The sequence below is a fragment of the Osmerus eperlanus genome, chromosome 16, assembly GCF_963692335.1.
Source record: "Osmerus eperlanus chromosome 16, fOsmEpe2.1, whole genome shotgun sequence".
NCBI classification, from domain to species: Eukaryota; Metazoa; Chordata; class Actinopteri; order Osmeriformes; family Osmeridae; genus Osmerus; species Osmerus eperlanus.
The window spans coordinates 5,615,354-5,640,060 of NC_085033.1; the positions used below are offsets into that span (position 1 = coordinate 5,615,354).

The following is a 24,707-nucleotide window of genomic DNA, read 5'->3' on the forward strand; positions in this document are numbered from 1 at the left end:
GGAGGCAGCTGAAGTATGTCACTATCGTGTAAATATTTGGAGAACGATTAAGTTACTGTATCTCCAGAGTCTGACCCAGAGAGGTCTTGGTCTTTCTTTTATGGACCGCTGTTGAAAGAGACAACCCCAGGCTGATCTCAAATCAGTGTTTACCATCCATAGAAAGTCAGAATGTGAGCTATTTGGAGGGAGTGGACATTGATGAGGTCAGGACCTAGCAAGGTACAGAGGAACTACAGGAAGCTTGTTTATGTCCAATTCTGTTCTTTTCTTCTTTTTATGCTGTGCTTTATCGACTTTTTATACATAGCTATCCTTTTACATGTCCTTTACAGTAATCGGAATAGTTCAGACAATAACAAAAAGGCACACACGAACACACACACACACAGACACGAACACACACACACACTCCCACATGGTCATAGTTGTTGGGCTGACCTAATCAGACAATGTCCCTGTGTGAACTCATCAGACAAGGCCCTGCATCACTGTCAACATCAGAGTCCGCACACACACACACACTGTGTAACTACCTACTCTCCTGCTCCCTGACACACCCCAGTTGAATTGGTTTCTTTGCGAAAGTTAGAGGTAGTGTGTGTATGTGTGTGTGTGCATGTGTGTGTGTGTGTCCATGTGCTTGCCTCAGTGCTTCTGTTGGTAGTTTTCTTTGTATCGCATCATATTGCGAGCCAAGCTTACATTCCTTCTTAACTGAGATAAATCTCGTTCTCTCACAGATTCTCTCTCTCTTTGCTGCTCCTCGTCTTGTTGTCTTGTCAGTTGTTCTGAGCCATGTTTACATTTAGTGGTTGCATGGCCCAATCAGCCTAAACACACACACATACTGGTGGTTAGCCGTGTGGTGTAAATATTAACATGGTTGCTAGCTTCAGTATTTGGTCTCATTTATACACAAGGCCCCATGACTGCAGAGAACACAACGTGTGACTTGGACAGGAAGAGAGAGAGAGAGAGAGAGAGAGAGAGAGAGAGAGAGAGAGAGAGAGGTGTGTGTGTGTGTGTGTGTGTGTGTGTGTGTGGGGGGGGGTTGTAAAGGAATGCAGAGCCCTCTGTCAGTTCTCCCTCGCCAGCTCAGAGAGATTACAAATCATGTGTTCTCACTCCTATACAGACAGGGAGGAGAGGAGAAAGGGAGGGAGAAAAGTGAGAGAATAAAGTCTGAGGAGAGAGAAGTCCAAGACAGAGTAAGATAGTTAGGGACACAGAAAGAGAGATGGGGGGATAAAGCAGGAATAGAGAGACAATCCATTCCAATGCTATACCTACGCTTATTAGCCCACTAACTGTCAAGCACAGGTCAGGTTTTTCCAAAACTTAACAAATGCTACCCGCCTCAAGTCCGTTTCTGCCTGAGCTTGTCAGTAAGCTAGACACAGCAACTTTATGGTTCTAGCAGGTGCTCTGCAAAGTAGATAAGCTGTTTCTCTCATCACTTCGCTATCTTTCTTTACCTTACTGATTTTACAACCAGCAATAAAGATACATTCATTGCTCTGTAGGCCAAATATGTTATTGATTTGATCATCACATCATTCACTGTTACAGTAACCGCACAGGAATAAGGAAAATATCGCTGGCTACGTTTCTGTCCGTGGGCGGAATAGATAAAAATGAACGCCGATATGGCGAAATATTACTGTCTGGGTACAGAATAACTAAGGTATTTGTCTTTGTTATGCCATAAACTCCTGACATTATAACTTGGCATATCACCAGAAGAATGTGGGTGTTGTATAAAAAGTTTGTGTCGAAAATGTCAAGACTTAAATGTTTAAGAGCTACATCGTCATTGCCTATCGACTCGGGGTGTGATGTGCAAGCTATTGAAACACCTGTTGTTGTAGTATCCTTGACGGAGCTGATTAATAGTTACTCGACTGTTGTGGAAGCGGTGAAAGGAATCTTTTCACAAACCTATATTGTATCTGCTTTTGAGGATGGACGGGTAGGGACATTATTCTAATTTACTGTCTTGAAATAGCTAACATGAGCTTGCTTCAAGTTTCGAATTGCTGAATAAATCCATTCACTCTGACCGGACCCCACCGCCCAACTAGCTAAGCTAGCTAGCACTAGCTAACTTTAGCCACTCCGCGGCTTTTTGAATTGTTTTGAAGTTGTGAAAGCAACTTCTAGTGCGAGTAGTTAACCGAAACTAGTTATAAATAAGGGCAGTGTAACGTTGGCTATGCCAGTTATCCTTTGAGTACTCAAAGAATAACTGGCATACAGACATTTACTACTAGTGTAGCTGCCATTGTCTAAAGTTTGGTAGTGAATGTAATCTGGTTTTGACTGTCTTGACGGCAGAACACAAATTAGTATGGACAATCTGTACTGTAGGAGAGTTCACTAACCATGAAGCATAACTGTAAAATAAACTTGGAGCAGAGTTCCCAGTGGCTGGTTAGGACTGGCATACCTGTCTCTTGGGTCAACCCAACTGGTCTGTTTTGTATTGTGGTCGATGAAGAACACTTTTCCGTCGTAATCCCTCGCCTCTTCCCAACCCTCCGGTAACGGTAGCTGCCCGTTCCCTTTTCTAGGCATGATCAGCTTCTAAACTTTCCGACATAACTACGATAAAAGCTTTATCGCGTAGCTACAAAACATTGAAAGTTAGTTTAGATCCATGTTTTGCTCCCCCGTGTCCACCATTTTGGTTTCCAATAGCCCCAGCCAGCAGACAGACTTGACTCCCCGTTCCCAGCCTACAGAGCATTAGAATATCATTAGCATAAACCTATTTGCATGCACATTCCAGAGTGAAACATTCCAGCCGATTAACCCTTGAAGACATCGTCGGCGAGTGCGTCTTGTGGCAGACTGTTGGCACGAGGTTGTCTTGTACAATGTTAAAAAAACAACAACAGGCCCCAGAAAAAAAAAAAAAAAAAGTTTTGCAGTATAGACGCAGACTGCTGGATGAGGGATAAATCACGAGTGCTCAGATATACAAATGGGTCTACTGGTTCAGAGTAGAACAAAGTAGAGAAGAATACCGAACAAACCGTGGTATTCCGTGTGAGTTATACTGTTGGATTGTGTGAAGGGACTAGGATTGTAAACAGTAATAATCAAGTTGTATGTGAAGTCATAGTGAGTCAGTGACATGCTTGCATCTCCTGAAATCAGCCGAAAATAATGTTAATCTCACTCAGATCAAAAGTTCGAGGTCATGGTAAGTAGGGGGTGAAAAGAAAGGATAAGAGAGAAATAAGAAAAGGGAAAGAGGAGGTTTACATTTACATTTAGTCATTTAGCAGACGCTCTTATCCAGAGCGACTTACAGTAAGTACAGGGACATTCCCCCGAGGCAAGTAGGGTGAAGTGCCTTGCCCAAGGACACAATGTCAGTTGGCATGACCGGGAATCGAACTGACAACCTTCGGATTACTAGCCCGATTCCCTCACCGCTCAGCCACCTGACTCATTTCAGGGAGATTGGCAAAGGATGAGAAACATGGCAAAACTTGGCAAAAATAGAGAGAACAGAGAAAAGCTGTTGAAAGTCATTAAGTATTTATGCTGACGTGTCACAAGATGATTAAATAAATAATTCACATCCCTGCTATGTCAAATATATTTGTGTGGTTTCGAGACATTATCAACCTTTTCATCATACCCAATGAACTGGAAATATATTTTCTTAAACCAACCTGTCTACATCTTTCAGACATTCTATACCTTAAATTCTGTGTTGGATTTGATAAATTCATACTTCTGAATGTTTACCCCTTATAAATTGGTGGAATAGCACACTTTATATTGGGCAATGTGCCCTATGTTTAATAGGGGAGAAACATTAATCCAATAATCTTTCAAGGCCGCACTCAGAACAGAGAAGTACTGAAGAGTTTCCCTTGAAATCTGCATATTGAGAATGGCTGTGTGTTTTTTTCATACTGCTTTAATGTTATCATTGCGTTTCTTTGTGACTTTTTATTTTATTTTTCAGTTGTATAGCGTTCACCTGTGACAGTTGTGTGCAGAGGACATTCTTTAGATGAGCTTGTCTCTGTTTAAAACAGCAAAATCAACCAGATGTATCATGAAACGGCTCATATGAGTAGATTTATCTTTTTGTATGTATTTTCTTTAGTGTGTCTCTAAATCTAAGTGTGTGGGTGTATTTTCTTCAAGTAAAGTTCCAAATGGCTCTTGTTGCACAGCAACAGAGTTCCCCTTTTAGCCCTCTTATTAATATCAGATTCCAATTCTGCCTTTTCCGATTCTGGTTCTGAAAACTTGTTCATCATCAGCATTTATAACCCTTAGTTCTGCCTGTCTGTTGCAGCTATGAAGTGGCACATGCCTTTAGCGTTAAGTCACTGAGCTCTCTGCTCTAGTTGTGGTTGAGCAGGGGGATGGCTCATCGTTTCTTTACAGTCACCATGGCTCTGAGATGCCTTGCCTTGGGTGTAATCCTCTGGTATTAACGAAATTGCTCATATTAACCCTTGTGTTATCTTCGGGTCATTCTGACCCATCAGTCATTGTGACCCACCGTCGTATTGCGACAGATTTACTGCATACAAAGACAAAGTGAAGCATTTTCTTTTAACAGCTAGGCTGTCTCAGACCCCCCACATTGCAAAGGTTAAAAGAAAATTATTTTAATTTGTTTTTGTATTGGGTAAAATTGGGTAAACACAACGATGGTTCATTATGAACCTTTGGGTCATGTGACCCGAAGGCAGCACGAGGGTTAAACTCTCTCTCTCTCTCTCTCTCTCTCTCTCTCTCTCTCTCTCTCTCTCTCTCTCTCTCTCTCTCTCTCTCTCTCTCTCTCTCTCTCTCTCTCTCTCTCTCTCTCTCTCTGTCTCTCTGTCTCGTTGTCTCCATATTCCAACTTTTACTCTCTCTCTTTGTCGCTGTCTCTCACACGACAAATACAGCATAAATGTATGCTGATGGGCTACAACCATAACCCAAAGCAAAGTAGCCTATCTGTACTTCCAAGGAGAGTTCGGCAAAAAGATAATCTCCGTTTTGTTTTTTTTGCGTTGGAATGGCTTTGTTTTTAGGTAAACTCGCCATTGCCACTTCGTGGTTGGTGAAAGAATTACCCTTTGGACTGTATTCATCTGACGTATCCGTATATGGGCTGCCACGGAACAACGTGACAGGTTTAGGCGCGGGAGAGACTTTCTAGCGTGTCGTGAAGTGGTAGTAGTTCTCCTTCTACTGCAAGATCAGAGCCGCTGACGTTTACCAAGAAAAACTTTTGCACGCTCTGGTTCTCCAAAGATGAGTCAAGAAATAAAGCTAGAGACCCCAGAAGAGTTGACCGGGTAATTTGTACTCCCTTATGTTTGAGTTGTGTTTGATAGCCTTCTAGTAGCAACTTGTCTAACGTGCCACTGCTAGCCTTGCTAGTGTGCACTCACAAGCCATTTTGCTATTTGCCTATTATTAGCCTATGCGGAAGGTCAGGGATGAAAGCATTTTTGTATGTACATATTACAGTAGTGTAGTCAAATGTATTTATGACATTGTTTTGCAGTAGTGTAGTCAAACTGGGCCCGTGTGACAGAGTTTTATTCAAATGTGACAACTTGTCACAACTACACTATATCCTCGTACTTATATTGTCTCCTGATCACAAGGCAGCGACAGAAGAGTGGAATGTGTGAGAAAGTATCATGTTGTTACATCCAGTTAATGGGGCAGATATTTTTTAATTGGTGTGCTTGTTTGTCTGTTTAACCCTCATTGGGTTCATTGAATGAATGGAAAATTTGGCACAGTGCTAATATGGTTTCAGTAATGAGAAAGGCAACCATGCACCACACACACCTTCCCTCTCTACCTCCCTCTTAACTTGCCTCTGTCAAACTCCAGCACCCTTTCATCCCCTCCTCCGTGACACAAACCGTGACACAAACCTGGAGGGGCTCTCAGCACTTAGTGTAGCCTGGCGATGAGAACCGACCTGGGGCAGGCACCGTGGCCGTCTGCCCCTCTCCACCAAGGCTCCAAGGACCCACTCTGTCCTGCCTCTTCCCCCCAGGATCAGCCTCTGGCCTTGGACAGCCCTCACAGCTGAACCTGTGTGTCTCCTCAGCACCGCCAGTCTCCTTCACACACAGATTAAACACTGTAGAAAACACACACACACACACACTTACTAATTGTTGCAGTGGGGTCTTTAGTCATGGCTCTATGTTAACTGTTGTGTGTTGCAGGGCTGTAGAGCAGTGTAGCTGGGATACAATTTATTTTCTATTGTGAATTGTAAGATGGCCTTAGTTGTAATACATTTTTATCCAGTTCAGTGTGCTTTGTGCAAAAAACTTGCACGTGTACGGTGTTAGATAATAGATCATTATTTTTATTTTTTCTGTCAATGTTAATTAGTGCAAGTTTTTTTTATTTTTTATAAAACCTTTGACCTTTGAAAATCTCAGGAGTCTACTGTCAACCTTCAGCTATTCTGACAGACAAACTAATATCTTATGCTAGAATTGACCCCTGGTTTTTCTACTCCACGCTGTCACTCATATGTGATGATGGATCAGGGATGATGGATGGTGTGAGGGGCTAGGATTTGACTAGGGGCGCACTAGTTTGTGTTTCAGGCAGGCAGAGTGACCATCTGGAGGTGTTGATAACAGAAGACTTTTAAACCCAGAGACTACCTGGAGAGCTGGGTAGAATGAGACGCTCGCCTCTCTCAAGCTGGACTGCTAGGTGAATGCTAACCAAAAGTGAATACTAACCAACAACCATGTTATCTAGATTTTGTCAGACATACTAATGGTCTAGCTTAACAACTAGTCTTCTAACATACAAACTAGGGTTATTGTACCAAGTAGTGGTCTTGCATACTAGCTAGTGTTCTACATGTATATTTGATGGTAGATTGAGGCCTTGTTTGATTGATTAGTTGTCTTCGACCCGATCATAGATCATCTTCTCCAGGGGATGTATTCCTTTGAATCCACTAATGTCTTTGAAAGTAAACCATTTTCATACACAGGTTAGATGTAACTTTGCATCGAGAACTCTGAGTAAGGGATGGATCATGTCTGGGTGGTTCTAACTGGTTCTTTTGTCCTTGTCTGGTAGTAGTAGTTTTAGCAGCATGGTTTCTTGGTTGTGCGGACTGAAGCTGATTGTGGTGGGGATAAAAGACAACTCTGGCTCCTAATCACATGATTTGAGACTGAGGAACACAAGTTCAAAGTTTCTTCCAGCCAACCTGCACCCGTTGTGCTTGTGTGCGTGGCGCTACCCCTAATGTCCCCAATCGACACTTCACTTTCAAGTTCGTCCCCTCGTCAGGTCTTGTGGCTCGGCAGGGGGGGGTGTCATTAGCCGGGTCGAGACACGGGGCGATAACACATGCGTGCACACACACACAGAGCGAGCAGAGTTGTGGAGGAGTTCAAAGTGTCTGAAAGCCTGCTTTTTCATTCTTTCTTCGTGGTGTATATGTAGAGAGACTGAGAATGTGCTGTCAAGGTCTTTTTCAGACAAGCAAATGCGGCTCTTGTTGCCTCTCTTTATCCTGTGTTGTGCCAGGTCGGCTCTGGGTCAGTTGTTTAAACTGCTCCGGTATGACGCACACACTGACACACACACAAACACACACAAAGTTTGGCTGAATCGTGATTGTGTCATGTGATGAGTGTGTGTTCTTAGGCTGACTTTCTCACACTGACAGTTTCCTCCTGAGTATCATGCTGACCCCATGCCCTTAATACTGGTCAACCAACTACTCTAAACTCTCCTTTCCTCCTCCCCTCTTTTACTTTGAGCTCTTACACATCTCCCCTCTCCTCCACTCCCATCTCATCTCCTCTCCCCTCTCATTTCATCTCCTCCCATCTCCTCTCCTCTCCCAGGGTCCAGGTCCAGACCAGGAAGAGAGAAGACTACCTAGAGTGGCCTGAATATTTCATGGCTGTAGCCTTCCTCTCAGCTCAGAGGAGCAAAGACCCCAGTTCACAGGTGCCTGCTCACAACGGCCTCCCACACGCTTGTACACACATGTACACACATGTACACTGATTTCATCACGTGTCATTGAAGTTACTTGTTCACCCGCTTCCTCCTCCTAATCCTCAGGGTCCACATATCTGCCTGATATTAAATATTAACCCTGCTGTCATCCTCTGATCAGGAACCTTACTTTTCTGACCAGGCCCCACATAGATCAACACACACACACACACACACACACACACACACACACACACACACACTTATACCATCACATGAGTAGAAGGTGGGAAAGAGGAGTGATGGAGAAGTGAACCTGTTCTATCCACCAGGTCGTGTGTGTGTGTGTGTGTGTATTGATGGGTGTAGGAAGGGTGAGGTTTAGAGGACAGGGTAGCAGGGGGTCTGAGCTGGCCTAGCAATTTTCAACTGATCAAAGACAGAGGTCCCGGGGAGATGTGTGTGTGTGTGTGTACTGTGTGTGTGAGAGACACAGAGAGAAAGAAGCTGTATTATAATTTATCCATGTGAGGGACATGCTTAATTGTAGGTAACTGAAGATGGATAGGTGCTTGTAAGATTCTATTTGTAGACATAAATACTTATACAAGTCTGTGTGTGTGTGTGTGTTTAATTAGACCAGCTCAATATTCCTTCACAGCTGGATATCTCCATTAAGCTGTGACCCCCCCCTCAACCCCAACCAAGTGTGTGTGTGTGTCCGGGACCTTCTCCACCCCATTCCAAACTCCCATCCTCAGAGATCCCTTCCCAACACCATTTCAGCTCATACCACTAGTATCCAATCAGGCAGGCTCTCTACTTCACCATTCTTTGTTCTTTCTCTCTTTTTTCTCTCCCTGCAGGTGGGGGCCTGCATTGTGAACCAAGAGAACAAGATCGTTGGCATTGGTTACAACGGCATGCCCAACGGCTGTGACGACGACCTGTTGCCGTGGTCACGCTCGGCAACAGACAGGCTGGACACCAAGTACCCTTACGGTAATGCTACTTAACCTCACAGTTACCACATCAGCCAGCACACTCACCTGCAGGGGGCGCTCCACGCTCAGACTTCCAACTCGACAGACTCATCTAGACACCCCCCCCTCTCTCTCTCTCTCTCACTCACTCACTGACTCACTCTCTCACACACTCACACACCTGCTGTCTCGCTCTAACTTCATATTTTAATGTCTGCATTAGTTTGAACCCTCACCATGACCGGCTGATTTTCCTTGGATCCAGAATCAACAGCTGCTGTAGCCCTATCAAGAGTACACACACACACACTATGCTCTGCTCTGCATTGAAACACACACAGCGTAGAATCAGACAGCATAGACACACAGTGCACAGACACACACTTGCATTGAGCGCAGCCTCACACACAGAGACAGAGGCTGACTGGTGAACAGTGAGGGTAACAGAGGGACAGTACAGAGCTGGCTTTGTGGGGGGCAGCAGATGTCAACGTGGGTGAATCCCGGGCTAGTCGTTCTGGCGTTGCCGTGGCGTTGCCGTGATGTTGCAATGGCGAGGAGGGTGTTAAAGAGAGCACTGGTAACAAGATTTGTCAGCCAGGCGCTTGACTGATCTTTTTCACAGTGCCCCCTGTGGGTGGGTGTCTGGATGTCCTTATCTCATCTCTAGAGAAGGTGAACAGAGTGCTGGATAAAGGCCCAATCCTCCCTCCCTCCCCTCTCTCTCCCTCCCCTCTCTCTCTCCCTCCCTCCCCTCTCTCTCTCCCTCCCCTCTTTCTCCCTCCCCTCTTTCTCCCTCCCCTCTCTTTCGTCCTCCCCTCTCTTTCTCCCTCCCCTCTCTTTCTCCCTCCCCTCTCTTTCTCCCTCCCCTCTCTTTCTCCCTCCCCTCTCTTTCTCCCTCCCCTCTTTCTCCCTCCCCTCTTTCTCCCTCCCCTCTCTTTCGTCCTCCCCTCTCTTTCTCCCTCCCCTCTCTTTCTCCCTCCCCTCTCTCTCCCTCCCCTCTTTCTCCCTCCCCTCTCTTTCTCCCTCCCCTCTCTCTCCCTCCCCTCTTTCTCCCTCCCCTCTCTTTCTCCCTCCCCTCTCTCTCCCTCCCCTCTCTTTCTCTCCATCTCTCTGGTGTAGTTGGCAGCTCGTGTCAGATGACTGTACAATCCTCAGGGAATTTGGAAAGGCATACGTCTCCTTTCGGGTGACTGGATGTGCCAACTCTCCCTGTGTGTGTGTGTGTGTGTGAAGAGGTGTGCACTTGTTCCCTCATATTTGTGTAGTTGCTCTAATTGGCTGAAAAGGTTAAAGAGCAAATTAAACTAACCATCTGCAAGAGGAACACACCCGACAGCAGACACACACACACACACACACACACACACACAGACACACACAATCAAACACACATAGGAGGTAGGCATCAAGGCCAGATCTGTGTGTAGTCGACACCAGGTGTTCTGTGTTCCATTGAGAAATGATCTGACGACACAGAACCCACGTAGAAGCCACATTCCTGTCCTGCTCTCATCATCACGGTTCTACCTGAGAACAATTCAGAGCTCTGCACTCTGCTCTCCTCCACCTATCTCCCTTCTCCTCCTCCTTCCTCACCTCTCCCTGCTCCTTCTCCTCTCCCTCGTCCTTTCTCTTCCTCCTCCTCCACCTCCTCTCTTCCACTCCCTCCTCCTCCCTCCTTTCCAGGCTATGGAAAGTTCACTTTACTATCTGTAAAAGTTAGTGGAATTTAACTTTAAATGACTCTACGTCAAAGTGTGTGTGTGTGTGTGAGTGGAGGTGGGTGGGCGTGGGTCGGCGGTGGTTGTGGCAGGCAGGCAGGCTGGCAGGGATGGGCAGTGCCTGCTGTGGATATCATCATCTAACAACACTGATGGAGCAATTCATATCCCATAATTAGCCATGGGAGTGAGTAATTACACACGCACAGCATACACACAGAAAGTAGTCACACGCACGCACGCACACACGCAGCAGAGAGACACAGTGTAGACAGAGAACCTACGCATGGGCATTCTTACACACAAGCGAGTAGGTACACAGACAGACAGACACACACACTCACACTCCATAATTATCCATCTTATTATCTTATGTCTGCTGTAGTTGAGAGCAGGCATCTGTTCTGTCTCAGTGATGTTTACACAGAACAGGAGATTTCTGTGTGTGTTTGTGTGGCCTTGTTTAACTTCCATTGTGTCTGTGTGTGTGTAATTGTCTGTTTTGTGATTGCTGTAACTAAATGCATCCTCATTTTTGCCTCTCCTCCCCCCTCCCCCCTCCCCCTCCCCCTCCCCCAGTCTGCCATGCAGAGCTGAATGCCATCATGAATAAGAACTCAGCAGATGTGAAAGGTTGCTCCATGTATGTTGCTCTCTTCCCTTGCAACGAATGTGCTAAGCTCATCATACAAGCAGGTGAGATCATAAACACACATTTACATATACACTTGTACACTCACAAGCTTCTCTCTGTCTTTGAGAATTATTCACAGACACCCCTAAGACTACTGAAAGTCCTTTAATAGTGTTAGTGGTGAGTTTGAACATTGTGTGTGTGTATGGGTGAGGCAAACCCCCAACTGTGCATCTAGTCTCAGTGGGGGGTCGGACCCAGCCCCATCGTCACACGCACACGCGTGTACACACAGCTTTCCACCGACCTTCAAGACTACAGAGCATGTTTCCCTTTTAAAGAACGGTGGTGACACGAGAGCATTCATTCTGTTCCTGGCTCCCCTCTCTAACCCTCTCTCTTTCTCTCAGTTCTTTTCTCTCTGGCTCTCTCACTCCCCCTCACTCCAAAAACTTTTCCTGTTAACTTCCCACAATCCCCTGCTGATCTCCTGAGGCTAGAGGCCTCCTGGAGCGCGGAGCCCAAATGAGATCGACAAGAATTTGCACGCACGCGCATACACACACACCGCACACACACACACACCGTTAGATCATCCTAAACACCCTCAATTTGACTTCTACTTGAACATATGCACTGACACAGTTTGTGCACACTCACACACTTGCGCGTGCACACACACACACACACACTCTCTCTCTGTGTAACTCCTACACACTCTCTGATCACTAGGGGGGCTTACCAGGCTCTCTCCCCTCCTCTCTGTGCACAGTGGGGAGGATGCTGCTTCTCCAGGATCCTACTTCATTAGCACACACACACACCACACACCACACGCCACACACACACTCCTTCCTTACACTTAGAAGCGTTGAAAGAAGCAGCTGAGATAAGGGCTTTTGTCATTAGGCTTGCTGTTTCAGCACACACACCTGTAACCTGTGTTGTGGTGATGTCACAACGTTCTCTCCTCACAACAAATGAAGAGCTTGGAAACTGCTGGATCTCCAGTATCGACACTGGAAAGGCGGAGAGATAGAGAGAAGGGGGGGAAAGAGGGAGAGATGAGGAGGAGGTATATTTCCCAAACTTTAGGGGGCGCTGTGGTCTTATCTAAAGATGTAACCTCTTATCTCTCTCTCACCGCTCAATCCTTCTTTCCATTCCCTCCCTGTCTGTCTCTCTCTCTCTCTCTGTCTGTCTCCGTCTCCGTCTCTGTCTCTGTCTCTCTCTCTGTCTCTCTCTCTCTTTCTCTCCTTTTCCTCTCTCATCTGTCTTTGGTTTCTCCATCACATCAAACAATCTCTAATGTCTTATCTTTCTCTCACAGCTCAATCCTTCTTTCCATTTCTCCCACCCTACTCCCGATCTAACGCTCTGTCTGTCTCTCTCTCTGTCTGTCTCTCTCTCTCTCTCTCTCTCTCTCTGTCTCTCTCTCTCTGTCTGTCTCTCTCTCTCTCTCTCTCTCTCTCTCTCTGTCTCTCTCCCTGTCTCTCTCTCCGTCTCTCTCTCTGTCTCTCTCTCTCTGTCTCTCTCTGTCTCTCTTTCTCTCCTTTTCCTCTCTCATCTGTCTTTGGTTTCTCCATCACATCAAACAATGTCTGCACGGGTTTTCAGTGTAAAACTGCTTACCTTTTTTTTCTACACCTCCATTTTCCCTACTCCCCCCTCTTCTCTCTCAGTCTCTCCCTCTCTCGTCCTCTCTCTTACTTTCTGCTGCCTGCCTTTACTGTCCCTCTGGTGAACACATACACACCCACACACACCAGTTTTACTGGGTAAACTGATTCTTTAGCCTGATATATCAAAGCAATGTGTTTACATAAGGCTGTACAAAAAGCATAGACGTTTTACACGTACACACAAACACACACGTATACACACACACAAACGTATACATACACACACACGCACAGCAGAAGGTGCCCCTCCCAGTGGGTTAGAGCCAGACCTGTACAGTGAAGTTCTGAGAGGCTTGTATTGCTGCAGTATTGAATACACATTGTGTGCTCTTATTCATAGTCTGCTGTACAAACACAACTCTACTATTCTCTGACTAGTCCTATGGCAGCTCACACCCACCTGCCGTGTGTGTGTGTGTGTGTGTGAGCGCGTGTGCAAGTGAGTCATGCTGGCATATGTTTAGTGTTCCTGCCAGTACAGATAAAGACATATCAGACAGTAGGAGTGTACAGCCCAGAGTGGAATCTCTCTGTTTCTCTCTGTTGCCCTCTCTATCTCTACCACTATATCCCCCCTTCTTTCCATCGCTTCCAAAATGTCTCTTCCTCTACTTGTGTATGATAAGACCACCACCTGCTGTATCTGACCTTCACTAAGCGTGTGTGTGTGTGTGTGTGTGTGTGTGTGTGTGTGTGTGTGTGTGTGTGTGTGTGTGTGTGTGTGTGTGTGTGTGTGTGTGTGTGTGTGTGTGTGTGTGTGTGTGTGTGTGTGTGTGTGTACCACCGTTGAATGATAGTACAGCAGATATCCCAATCAATCTGTTCTCTGTGGCCACATCACTTAATGTCCCACCTGCCGGTCCTCTGTGTGTTTCAGTGTGTGTGTTTTGAGGACCTCATGTTTTAAAGATGACGTCCGGGGGTGGCAGACTTTGAGCTGTTGGGATTGGCTGTACCTGCTGTTGGGATTCTCTCTCTCTCTCTCTCTCTCTCTCTCTCTCTCTCTCTCTCTCTCTCTCTCTCTCTCTCTCTCTCTCTCTCTCTGTCTCACACACACACATACATGCCACAGGGTTTTGTATAGGACCCCTGCCTCCATCTCTGTGCAAGAGATGAAGAGGATGTAATCTGGCTCTCCCCCTTCTTCTCCTTCTCTCTCCCTGCAGGTATAAGGGAGGTGATTTATCTATCAGATAAGTACCACGACAGCCCGGAGATGACAGCGTCCCGGCGCCTGCTGAACCTGGCCAACATTCTCCACAGGTGAGGTGGGGGGAGAGGAGGCAACAGGGAGAGGGGAAGTTCTCAATAAATTATGGATATAGCACAAGGCATGTCAATATGGATGAGGGAGGGAATGAGGGGTGGTGAGAATGACAGGTGGGAGATGGAGGATGGAGGGACCCAGAGAGAAGAGGGGATGATAGAGGGACAGAGAGAGAGAGGGAGGAGAGGGGAGCTAGTATATGACTTGATTATCCTCCTTTAGTCTTGACGCGTCTACAGGCCCAAACCACTGTGGGCTCAGGGGGATCCCCTCAGTGTGTGTTTGTGTCCACGGGGTTACAGGCCTGGGATCTAAGGGCTGGGTGGAGAGGTGTAAACCTGAGCACTAATGACCAGTTCAGGGAGTGTGGGAGGGAGGGGGGGGGCAGATGGAGAGTGGGATGAAGGAGGGAGAGAAGGATGTTTGGTGTCCAGTGACTGAGGAGGAGTGCAGGAAGACGGCTGCATGTTGGGTGGGATAGAAGCAGAAAGCGGTTTGTCTGAACAGGCTGGAGATGGACACAGTAGACTGTGTGTGCGCGCACGTCTTTAAACAGCTCTCCTGAAATGCTTCTATTAAAAAGCAGCTTTTAGTGTGAATGGCTGTGATGGGTGACCTGCTGACTGGCATCATAAGGTGTGAACACACGACCACACACACGCAAGGTGTTAAAAGCAACTCTGAAAGACTCCTTGATCTGCCTCCAGTTGGTGGATAGAAGGACTAATGTCCACACACACACACACCACTGTTACTCCCTGATGGATTCTTCTGTCGTCTCTTCATCCACCTCCGTCCCAATCGCTTTTTTTTCAAAGCACTAAATCAAACGATGACCCTGAAAAGTGTGTTAGAAAAACTGGAAGTTAGAAAAACTGGAAGTTAAAACTTGAACAATAAAAAGATGACTTCCTTCCCTCACCTTCTCCCTCTCTCCATCTATTTGTGTTCCAGGCAGTTCAAACCAAAGCGCAGCCAGATTGTCATTGATTTTAATACCATCAACCTCTCCAGCGTGAACACCACCACGGAATGAAAACACTCACCTTGGGGAGAGAGAGAGAGAAACAAGGTAGGCACAGTGGGAGAGAGAGTGGGAGAGGAAAAAAAATTAGAAAAAAGACTCCAGTTGCTTTGAAGCTGTGCTGCTCCAGCTCATCTGGAGGAGATTCAAGGATACGTCTCCTTGTTCTCTTGTTCTTTGGCGCCGCTGAAGACAAAGCCGTTTTGAAACACCTTCATTTCAAGTGGCCAAACAATGTCCTGGAACATGGAAATGTGTCTCTGTGATTTGTCCTCTTGTGTGCCTCATATTGGTTATCACCGTTGGTTAACTCACTCAGGGTCAAGGCGAGGGATCACTGTCAATCTGTCATTTCTAAATGTTCTAAAAGAGAGAGAGGAGGAACTGATACTTTTTTTTGTGTGTCATATACAATTATTGTTATGAACGTTTTACCTCTAAGAATCTTATGTTTTATTTTTTAAGCTTTTTTCTTTTGACCAGCTTTTTAAATGTTTGTTTTGAACATTGTATACATTTGGATTTGTATGGACCAATTAGCTGCAAAAAGTTTAATTTTCAATGTGTTTGTTTTTTATGCTACAGAAAGCTAATGTTACTGAATATAAACACTATTTCATAGAAGTCTCCCATAAAAAGGACATTTAACTATATCATGTAAGGATCTGTTATAATGTTAATGGTCTGTGTCCTGTAGTGCTATCACATTGCAATGTTCACTTTACGCACCAAATAAACTGGACCAAACTCAGCTTTTCATCCCACGGATTTAAATGAACCTCTCAGACTAATGTGTTTGTATGTATATAATATGTAACTAAATACTTTTGCGTTGTTTTAATGTTGGGCCACTGATGGCCCCTCAGTCAGACACACACACACACAGCTGAAGAAATTGTTCTAGAAGCCCTCCAACAACCGCGCGTGACAGTGCAAACATCATCAAGCTTTTCGAGTCAGAGCCTTTAAAGCAAAACACTTTAATCCCCCCCCTCCTCTCCTTCCTCCGCCCCCTCCTCCTCCATGGTGCTTCTCAGGGTTACTGGGCAAGGTCCAGCTTTCCCAAAGGAGAGATTCTGCTCTCTCATTACCTTTATCTGTGAAGACCCACCAGACACACACACAACCAGGGACTTTCCCCATTCTATGGTTTGATCAGAACACTTAAAAATAACTAAAATTGTGAACCAATGAATACTCTGATAACTGATTCTGATAAATCACACAGTTATGAGCATCTAACTGATTCAGTTAATACATGAACCACTCAGTCAAGTGAATCATTTTGTCAATGAAAACTCAGTAGTACTAAAGTATCAAGTCTCGCTAAGAACTTCACCTAAAGTGCCAAAGGAGATCATATTTTACACACACACACACACACCTGCTATAACTGAAGGCGTGTGATATGATGCAAGTCGCTTGAGGAAACAGGTGACATCTAATCAATTACAACTACGCACAGGTGCTGTGTGTGCATGTGTCTCCCCAGCCAATTCTGTGACTGCACTGGTCTGATAATAATGCCTGAGACAGCTCTTCAACAACCACTAAACCGAGAGACTGTGTCTGTCTCCCGGTGGAGAAGAACATAGAAGTGACCCAATGTGTCACTGGTGTGAAATTGAATTATGGAAATCAAACAAAATGCTTCGCTAGCAGTGTGACATCAAGGGAGTATTTGTGCCAAATGTTTTGCATTGTGTGTTTGTGTGCTGCAGGTTTGTTTTTATTGAGTTTTACCCGGCAGACCTCCAGTGTTGTTTCTCTTGTGCTGAAATAAAGAATTGTGTCTGCATTATGTTGATTTGCCTCTCCTCACCCCATCTCTCCTCTCTCTCTCTTTGCCTTTTTATTTTCCCTGCCTACATTTGCTCCCTTCTTTTCCTTCTTCCTCACTTCTCTTGTCTACCCTATTTATCTCCCATCCATTATTTGTGCTCTCATTCACCACTTTTTTCCTCATCTATTCCAGCCCTCAATCCTCCCTTTCCTTCAGTCCTTCCATGTCTCTGTCACCCTCCTCCCCACCCCAATTCCCCCCCACCTGCACCTCCCCTCCTCATCCCCCTTCACCTCCCTTCCCCTCCCCTCTCCCCTCCTCCAGCGCCTTCTCTCTCCCCCATGCCTGGCTCTGCTGATGCTGTGTCACAGTCTGCTCCCTGGATGCAGCTTGTGACAGGAATTCCTGTAGCCAGGGAGGAGGTGACATCCGCATTCGTTTTTGAGGTCATGTGGTCCTCCAGGGTCAGGGGTCAGAGGTCGTTGCTGTGACAGGGTGCTGTGTTGGCTGTCTGTTGGTGAGTATGTATGTTGATAGGCCTGTAGGGGCTTGGGTTTACTCACACACACACAGTTTCCAGTACAATTCCTTTTTTGTGTGCTGCATAGCCTCCATAGATTTCAGTGAGGCTTGTGTGTATTACAATACATCAAACACACACATAAACACACACACACTGGTCCTGTAAACCTGGTTTAAGAGGATATTAGGGACAAGTTATACAGGACCCAGATGTCTCCTCTCTGCACAGCAACAACATGTGGCTCAGTTTTATGTGCCCTCGAGCTTATAAAAACCATGCTGGATGGATGCGCACACACACTTGGTGAATCAATTTCAAACTGATGGATCATCTGACTGATGGAATGTGTGTGTGTGTGTGCCTATGTCAGACACATAAGTCTGGGCTCAGAAACCTTGTTCCAGTATCATGTCTTTATTGTTTTAATTGATCTCTGTGGGTCATTAACATGTTGAGGGATCCGATCCCATTACCATCTGCCGGAGATTCAAACACTGGAAATTGCACTTTTTATTAGCATTCTAGAAACAGCCATGTTGATATAAAAACAACATTATGGGGATGTGACCTGCAGAAGATGAAGATAGAAAAGATAACAGAGAAAACTATTAGAATAAATTATAGGCGCTTTCTGTGCCATCATTACATAGCAGACAGACTCATAAATTGAACACATTTACATTTTGAGACAACCTAGTTGGGTTTCCAAAGACAGAAAAAAGTTGAAGAATACTAGTTTACCTTCCTTAAAAGTAAAAAAAAAAAAAGTATTGATAAAAATATCAAACTGAACAAAGAATGTTTAGTTAATATAGAAAATAGACCAAACACCATTTACTGATGTCTTTCGTTGACTGTTCAATTAAAACCAGTAAAAAAAAGCTTAAGACAGAAAATGAAATCATTACAAAAGAAAAAAAGCTTTTTCAGATATCTGTCAACATTTCTCAGAACGAATACAATCAGTTTATAAAGAGTTTTTACATAAAGGAGGGTATGAACTATTAAGCCTGAAACAACATAAAGGAGATTAAGCTATGATGCGTCACATTGATGTTGCTGTAAATGCATTGTTTAAAGATAACCCACCTCTTGGGTAGGTTCAGGTCACATGGAAAATAACCTTTTTTGAACTTCTAAATAGTTCTTTTTTATGCAGGATGTTAACGAGAGAGGATAACAGACTATTTGTGTTTCTTCTCCAGCACTCTGTATGTGTGTGTGTTTCAGTGCCTCAGGCCAGAACAGGAACTGAGAACATTCAGAGCTCATCTCTGTTACTTCATCCTCATCTTTACTGAGCATTTAGAGTCATCGAACATTCCCTTTAACATCGACCTCCAACACCCGCTGGGACCCTCTCTCTCTTCCTTCCCCCCCCCCATCTCACCCTCTCTTTTCTCTTCTCTCCCCATTCCTACCCTTTGTCCAACCCTCGCTGCTGACCTGTGTGATCACATTGTAGTTGGTTGTGTTTTTGTGTGAGCATCTTCAGTTGCAGGCCAGGTTAGAGGGGGTGGGAAGGGGGTGGCTGGAATGCTTGTGGCTGTAGCCAACAATAAAGTAGTTTAGATGTACTTTAGTGGTACCAGTGATGTCAGCACCTTGTTGGTAAAGGATTCCTCTGTGACTGGTTATCTGGTTAGGTTTGATTGGTCAGGTCTGGCCTCAGTTATCCAGCATGTCTCTGCTTCTGTGCTGATAGAGAATAAAAGTGAGATATATATATATATACTGACAGAAGGAGGGGAGGTATGTAGAAAGAGAGAGAGAAGGTTTTGTAATGAAGAGAAGCTTTATAGTTGGCGTGGAATTCCGGGCTAAGAATACAGCATGTTACCAAAGTTCTAGAATATTCCTCTAGCTTTCTATAATATATATGGTTGGAAAATGTAGGTGTTCTAATAAGCACCCTTAGCTGTAGAGGTGATGAGCACTTTGATATCAAGGGCTTGATCACAAGGACTTGACCGGTGGTACAAAGCACAACCAGAACACAGCAATACAACTCAGTCGACAGTAGGCTAGCATTAGAAAACATGGGGATTTTAACCCCAGGTTCTCTGTCATAAAGACCAAGCATCTACCACTGGACCAAGAGGACACCACCATGGTCCAAGGGTCTTATACAAGGATAAAACCACCTCCACCACATAATCTAATACATCATGGTTTTGCATGTCTGACATCAATCACTTAAAACAGACACTTGACTAATTCAATACAGAAGTGTCAAAACAAAAAACAAACCCCAAAAATTGTTTTTAGAGTTGGTCGAAATATAATCTATCCAAATGAGAAAAATTACAATTTAAACTACAGGAATCATTTAAATGCCGAAATCGTTGGTAAAGATTTGTTTCTGTAATTTCAATAAGTATTTCTATACATTTAAACAGGATAGATTATTTAAAACTTATAAAGAGTATAAACAGTGATGCATGACCAGGAAAAAGATCTTCATATTTTTTCAAGATTTTATTTTTAATGTATAAACACTGTACATAAATTACTTTCTCTGAGACTAATATTGATGTAAGGATAAGTGGATTTTTTTTATCTTAAAAAAAATATCCTTAAACATACTCTTAAGTCTCCACATTGTCTTCAAAACATCGCTTGGATTATGATTTCTTTCCATTAGTTTGATTTCTCCTTTAAATGAGCAGTTTCCAAAGTCTTCATGTACACACAAACACACACACATACACACACGCGTTGACACCAGTTCCCCCCTCCTTCAGCCATTCACACGGTCACTGATTGTAACGTTAATCTAAATTGTTAAAGTCACTGTTTGGCAGCGTCCCTTTAAGATCTTATGCTGTCAAAGTCACCGGTGGTACTCTCCCTTTAAGATCTTCTACTGTCAAAGTCACCGGTGGTACTCTCCCTTTAAGATCTTCTACTGTCAAAGTCACCGGTGGTACTGTCCCTTTAAGATCTTCTACTGTCAAAGTCACCGGTGGTACTGTCCCTTTAAGATCTTCTGCTGTCAAAGGTACAGTCCCTTTACAATAAAGAAGTAAGGGATTCTAACACTCAGGCCACGCCTCCTCCCTGACTGTCTGCTCCCGTTTGCCGTGAAAACACACGTGTTCTACTGCAAGCAAAACTAGCATTGTCCCTTTGACTATAAGCAAAGTCATAGGTCAGAGATTCAGGAGGACCAATCAGATTATAGACATTAGTCTCCACAGTCCAGGCAGGTGAAGTGGTGTAACGTACAATATGTAAACAAAACATTTTTTCTTCCTTTTTTCAAACATTTTCTGAAGCAAATTCAGGAAGTAATATATATCAAAAAAACAAAACAAACATTGTTTATTTTAATTCCTTTCACAAAGCAGAGAGTTTAGACTCTCTCAGAGAGTTCTCAGTTCCATTCAACGCTGTATCGAGCAAGGAAACAAACATCAGAGAGGTTCTTTAACTAGAGTTGGTCGACTCAGTCTTCTTGGACGGACAGTAAGTTTAGCATATTTCTACATTTCACTTTGTGACAGCTAGATAGGGCTAAACGCAGCACTAGCCTAGGACTTGCCCGTTCCAGAGTAAAAAGAAGGGGTAGCCAGGCAGGGAGTCAAGGGTAGAAGAGGAAGGAAAAAGGGAGGAACTATAAGGGAGGGCAGTCTCTTTGGCGGCCATTATTGTATGTCTAAAACGGTTGTAGTCCCAGTAGCCAGTGTGGTTACCTCCTGCCAATCTCGCTCTGCCTAAGGAACTGGATGTTGTTGGCGCTGTCGGCCAGCTCGGGGTACTGTTCTATGGACAGGACGTAGTAGCCGTCGTACCCCAGCACTTTCCCTCCGCTCAGCAGCTGCCTCTTCTCCCCCTCCGTCCACAGCCTCACCCCTTCCTCTCCCTCCCTCACGCGTTGCTGCTCACGGGCCCAGGAGCTCCCCAGCGCCCTCTGCCGGGCCTGCTCCAGAACACGGGCCTTCTCCTCATCCAGGGTCATGCCGTAGCGCACGTGCAGCGCCAGCGAGCCGAACTGCAGCTCCACGTCGGCGAAGCGCCGCGTGCGTCCGTTGACCACCGTTGTGGACTGGGACACGGTGACATTCACGCCATTCTCCAGGGACTTCTTGCCGGAGGTAAGCCGCAGCGCGCTGAGGTCGGTTTCTGGAAGGCTGGTCTTGATAAAGTAGTGTGTGTCGCGTCCTTCCACCGTGAAATGTAGGTCCTCTAGATAAAAGGCATTGTTGAGCACTGCTGCCACCTTGATGCAGTCCTCGTTGGCGATGTTCAGGGCGTTGGTGATGACCCGGCCCTGGGTGACTGCCAGCATCACGCCCTTGCCGATGAGTGAGCGCACGGTAGCGAACCACAGCCAGGGTTTGTCGCGTTCCGCCCTGCGCCGGCTCAGCTGGATCTCAGGCATGCGTTCGAACGACAGGAAGGCCTTTGCCTGGCGTGTCACTTCCTGTTGTACCCCGGAGATGGACTGCCGGGGAGAGAGGAGAGAGGGGGTGAGTGGAAGGGAGCGATGAGACAAGCCACACAGAGAACATGTGAGGAAGATGAGATACAGTGTCAAGCAGAGAGAGAGAGAGAGAGAGTTGGGGGAAAGAGAGATGAACAGCAATGTGATAGTTGACTTTGCTGTGTGTGCTGTAACTGCCTAGAAGGCACAGTTTCCATTAGCTTTATAAACTATCAACACATTACAGTGAAGACCTGCACTGATTGTAGATGTGGCAAGCTTTCTTTAAAACGGTTTTGATGATGCCATTACTCTCAGTATTACTTTGTACTGTGTGGCTTATACCTCCCGAAGGATGGCAACACTAAATACAGTGATATTTGTTTATCAAGAGACAGGAAATAAAATGCTGAGCTTTTAAGTTTATTGCCGTTTACTTGAACTAATGTGGCTTCACTGAATCATAGTGCAGCAGGGAGAAGGAGAGAAAGAGAGAGAGAGAGAGAGAGAGAGAGAGAGAGAGAGAGAGAGAGAGAGAGAGAGAGAGAGAGAGAGAGAGAGAGAGAGAGAGAGAGAGAGAGAGAGAGAGAGAGAGAGAGAGAGAGAGAGGGAGAAAGAGAGGAAGGACAGAAAAAAGGATAGATGGGGAGGAAGCAAGAGGAGAGAGCGAGGGGAGAAACGTTTTCAAACGGAGCAGACTGTCCTGATAACACAGCTGAAACAGTTACTGGAGCTCATTATCACGTCAAACAACCTGAGTCTACAAAGAGGGGAAAAACCAGGCTGTGTAATAACTGGTTCAATCTCTGTGCCAAACGGCAGACCACCATGTTTTAATGTGTGTGTTAGAATTCAAAGAAGGTGTGAGAGTTTGTATTTGTGCGACGACTGACTCTTCTCGCCCTACACACACACACACACACACATACAAAGAGAGAGAGTGTTTATCCCAGCCAGAGCCTGAGGCGTAGGGATACACACACACACACAGAGAGTGGTTATCCCAGCCAGAGCCTGAGGCGTAGGGATACGTACGGGCAAGTCGTCCCACAGCTGGCTCTTCTTCATTTCCAGCGAGGGCTGCGTCAGGTCGAACTTGGGGATGGGGAACCCTGGGATAGCATTGTGAAGGTGGAACCCAAACGTCACCAGCCAGATGTTGATGTCTGTCACCGTGGCAACGTCGAGAAAGAGACAGAGAGGGAGGGAAAGAGGGAGAGCATCAGTTTGCTGTCGTTCCATATTGCTGTGTTTGTATGTGACTGTGTCTGTGCGTGTTCGTATGTGACTGTGTTTGTGCGTGTTCGTATGTGACTGTGTTTGTATGTGACTGTGTTTGTATGTGACTGTGTTAGTGCGTGTTCGTATGTGACTGTGTTTGTATGTGACTGTGTTTGTATGTGACTGTGTTTGTATGTGACTGTGTTTGTATGTGACTGTGTTCGTATGTGACTGTGTCTGTGCGTGTATGTGTCTCTGCCACTCACCTGTGACGTACTCCTTAACCTGGTGCACCTTGCTGACCGGGTTGTTGTTCCTGAACATGTACAGGTTGAATGGCTGGGGGTCGCGACCTACGCGGGTCCAAGTGCTGATGTCCGGAGTGGTCCAGCGCCCTGCAGGGATGTCGTAGTCACGGTCACCGAAGTGGAGCAGGCGCGTCAAGGGGTCGTACAGGCCGCCGTGGAAACCGATGACCAGGACAAAGTCGGGGTTGGAGTCGAAGTAGACCTCGCCGTAGGCCGTGTATTGGACCTGCAGAGGGAGAAGCAGATGGTCACATAAAAACACATACCACATCACCTTCACCGTCCTTTACACACACACACACACACACACAAACACACACACAAATAATTGTGTACCTGCTTGAGCAGCAGTCCGTTGCTGCTGAACACAGCCAGAGGAGTCCCAGTGTTGTCGCAGGCGATGTAGAACTCCTCCCCACTGCTGATCTCCATGGCGAACAGGTGCCCCTGCAGGTCGTAGTAGAGCGAGGTGATCTCCGAGGAGGAGTGGTTGTACACGTGCGTGATGCGGGTGGGGTAGTTGAGGTCTGCATAGAAGAACTGCAGGTGCTGTCCCAGGCTGGTCCTGGAGGCCACCCGGCGGCCCAGCCCGTCGTAGCGATACTGGATGGTCCAGCTGTTGCCCTTGCTGTAGACACGCTCCAGTAGGCCTGGAGTCAGGAACACAGCAGGGGGAGAGAGTGTCAGATAGTAGGTTGGCTGGCTGACCGGAGGGATGACTGGTACTTCATAGATTGGATGACTGACATTTTTTTTTTTTACAGCTGACTTGATGATTGACTCACTAGACACTCGTCCCACACACTCACTGTACCCCTGGACTTGCCCTCCATGACAACCCTCCATGACAACCCTCCGTGACAACCCTCCATGACAACCCTCCATGTACCTTTCGAGTTGTACTCAAAGATCTCCGCCCCTCTCTGCCGTAGAAAGCCGTCCTCGTCCAGCCGGTACTGGACGTCCCCGAGGCGCGTGATGCGGTCACGCAGGTCGTAGCGGAGCGGCGTGAGCCTGGCAGAGTTCCCAGGGTTCAGCAGGTGCAGGTTACCGTTCAGGTCGTAGTTGTACCTTTGGGGTCAAAGGTTGGATTTTATAACTTGAATAACTTTACATAAAGAGATAGTTCAGTTTGAATACTAATACTGCTACTACTAT

General features: G+C 45.8%; 2 protein-coding genes across 4 annotated transcripts in view; one reads left to right on the forward strand and one right to left on the reverse strand.

Moving 5' to 3' along the window:
- Positions 1-1,843: 1,843 nt before the first annotated feature.
- On the forward strand, positions 1,844-16,039 carry LOC134037050 (deoxycytidylate deaminase-like). Of its 3 annotated transcripts, XM_062482339.1 has the most exons (7): positions 5,196-5,321; positions 6,597-6,720; positions 7,878-7,983; positions 8,841-8,976; positions 11,261-11,377; positions 14,164-14,260; positions 15,219-16,039. In XM_062482339.1, exons 2-7 carry the CDS (start codon positions 6,686-6,688, stop codon positions 15,298-15,300), a joined length of 573 nt encoding a protein of 190 aa, XP_062338323.1. In that variant the 5' UTR covers positions 5,196-5,321; positions 6,597-6,685; the 3' UTR covers positions 15,301-16,039. The 3 variants fall into 3 exon arrangements, with proteins under 3 accessions (XP_062338324.1, XP_062338322.1, XP_062338323.1); XM_062482340.1 differs by lacking the exons at positions 5,196-5,321; positions 6,597-6,720 and adding an exon at positions 1,844-1,972; XM_062482338.1 differs by lacking the exon at positions 6,597-6,720 and having other exon boundaries at positions 5,137-5,321.
- Positions 16,040-17,999: 1,960 nt separating this feature from the next.
- LOC134036532 (teneurin-3-like) overlaps positions 18,000-24,707 on the reverse strand; it is a 40,857-nt gene continuing 34,149 nt past the window's right edge. The window contains 5 exon segments of the mRNA XM_062481520.1: positions 18,000-22,041; positions 23,056-23,186; positions 23,508-23,775; positions 23,886-24,199; positions 24,439-24,620. Of these exon segments, the coding sequence (XP_062337504.1) occupies positions 21,286-22,041; positions 23,056-23,186; positions 23,508-23,775; positions 23,886-24,199; positions 24,439-24,620 (1,651 nt within the window). The 3' untranslated portion in view covers positions 18,000-21,285.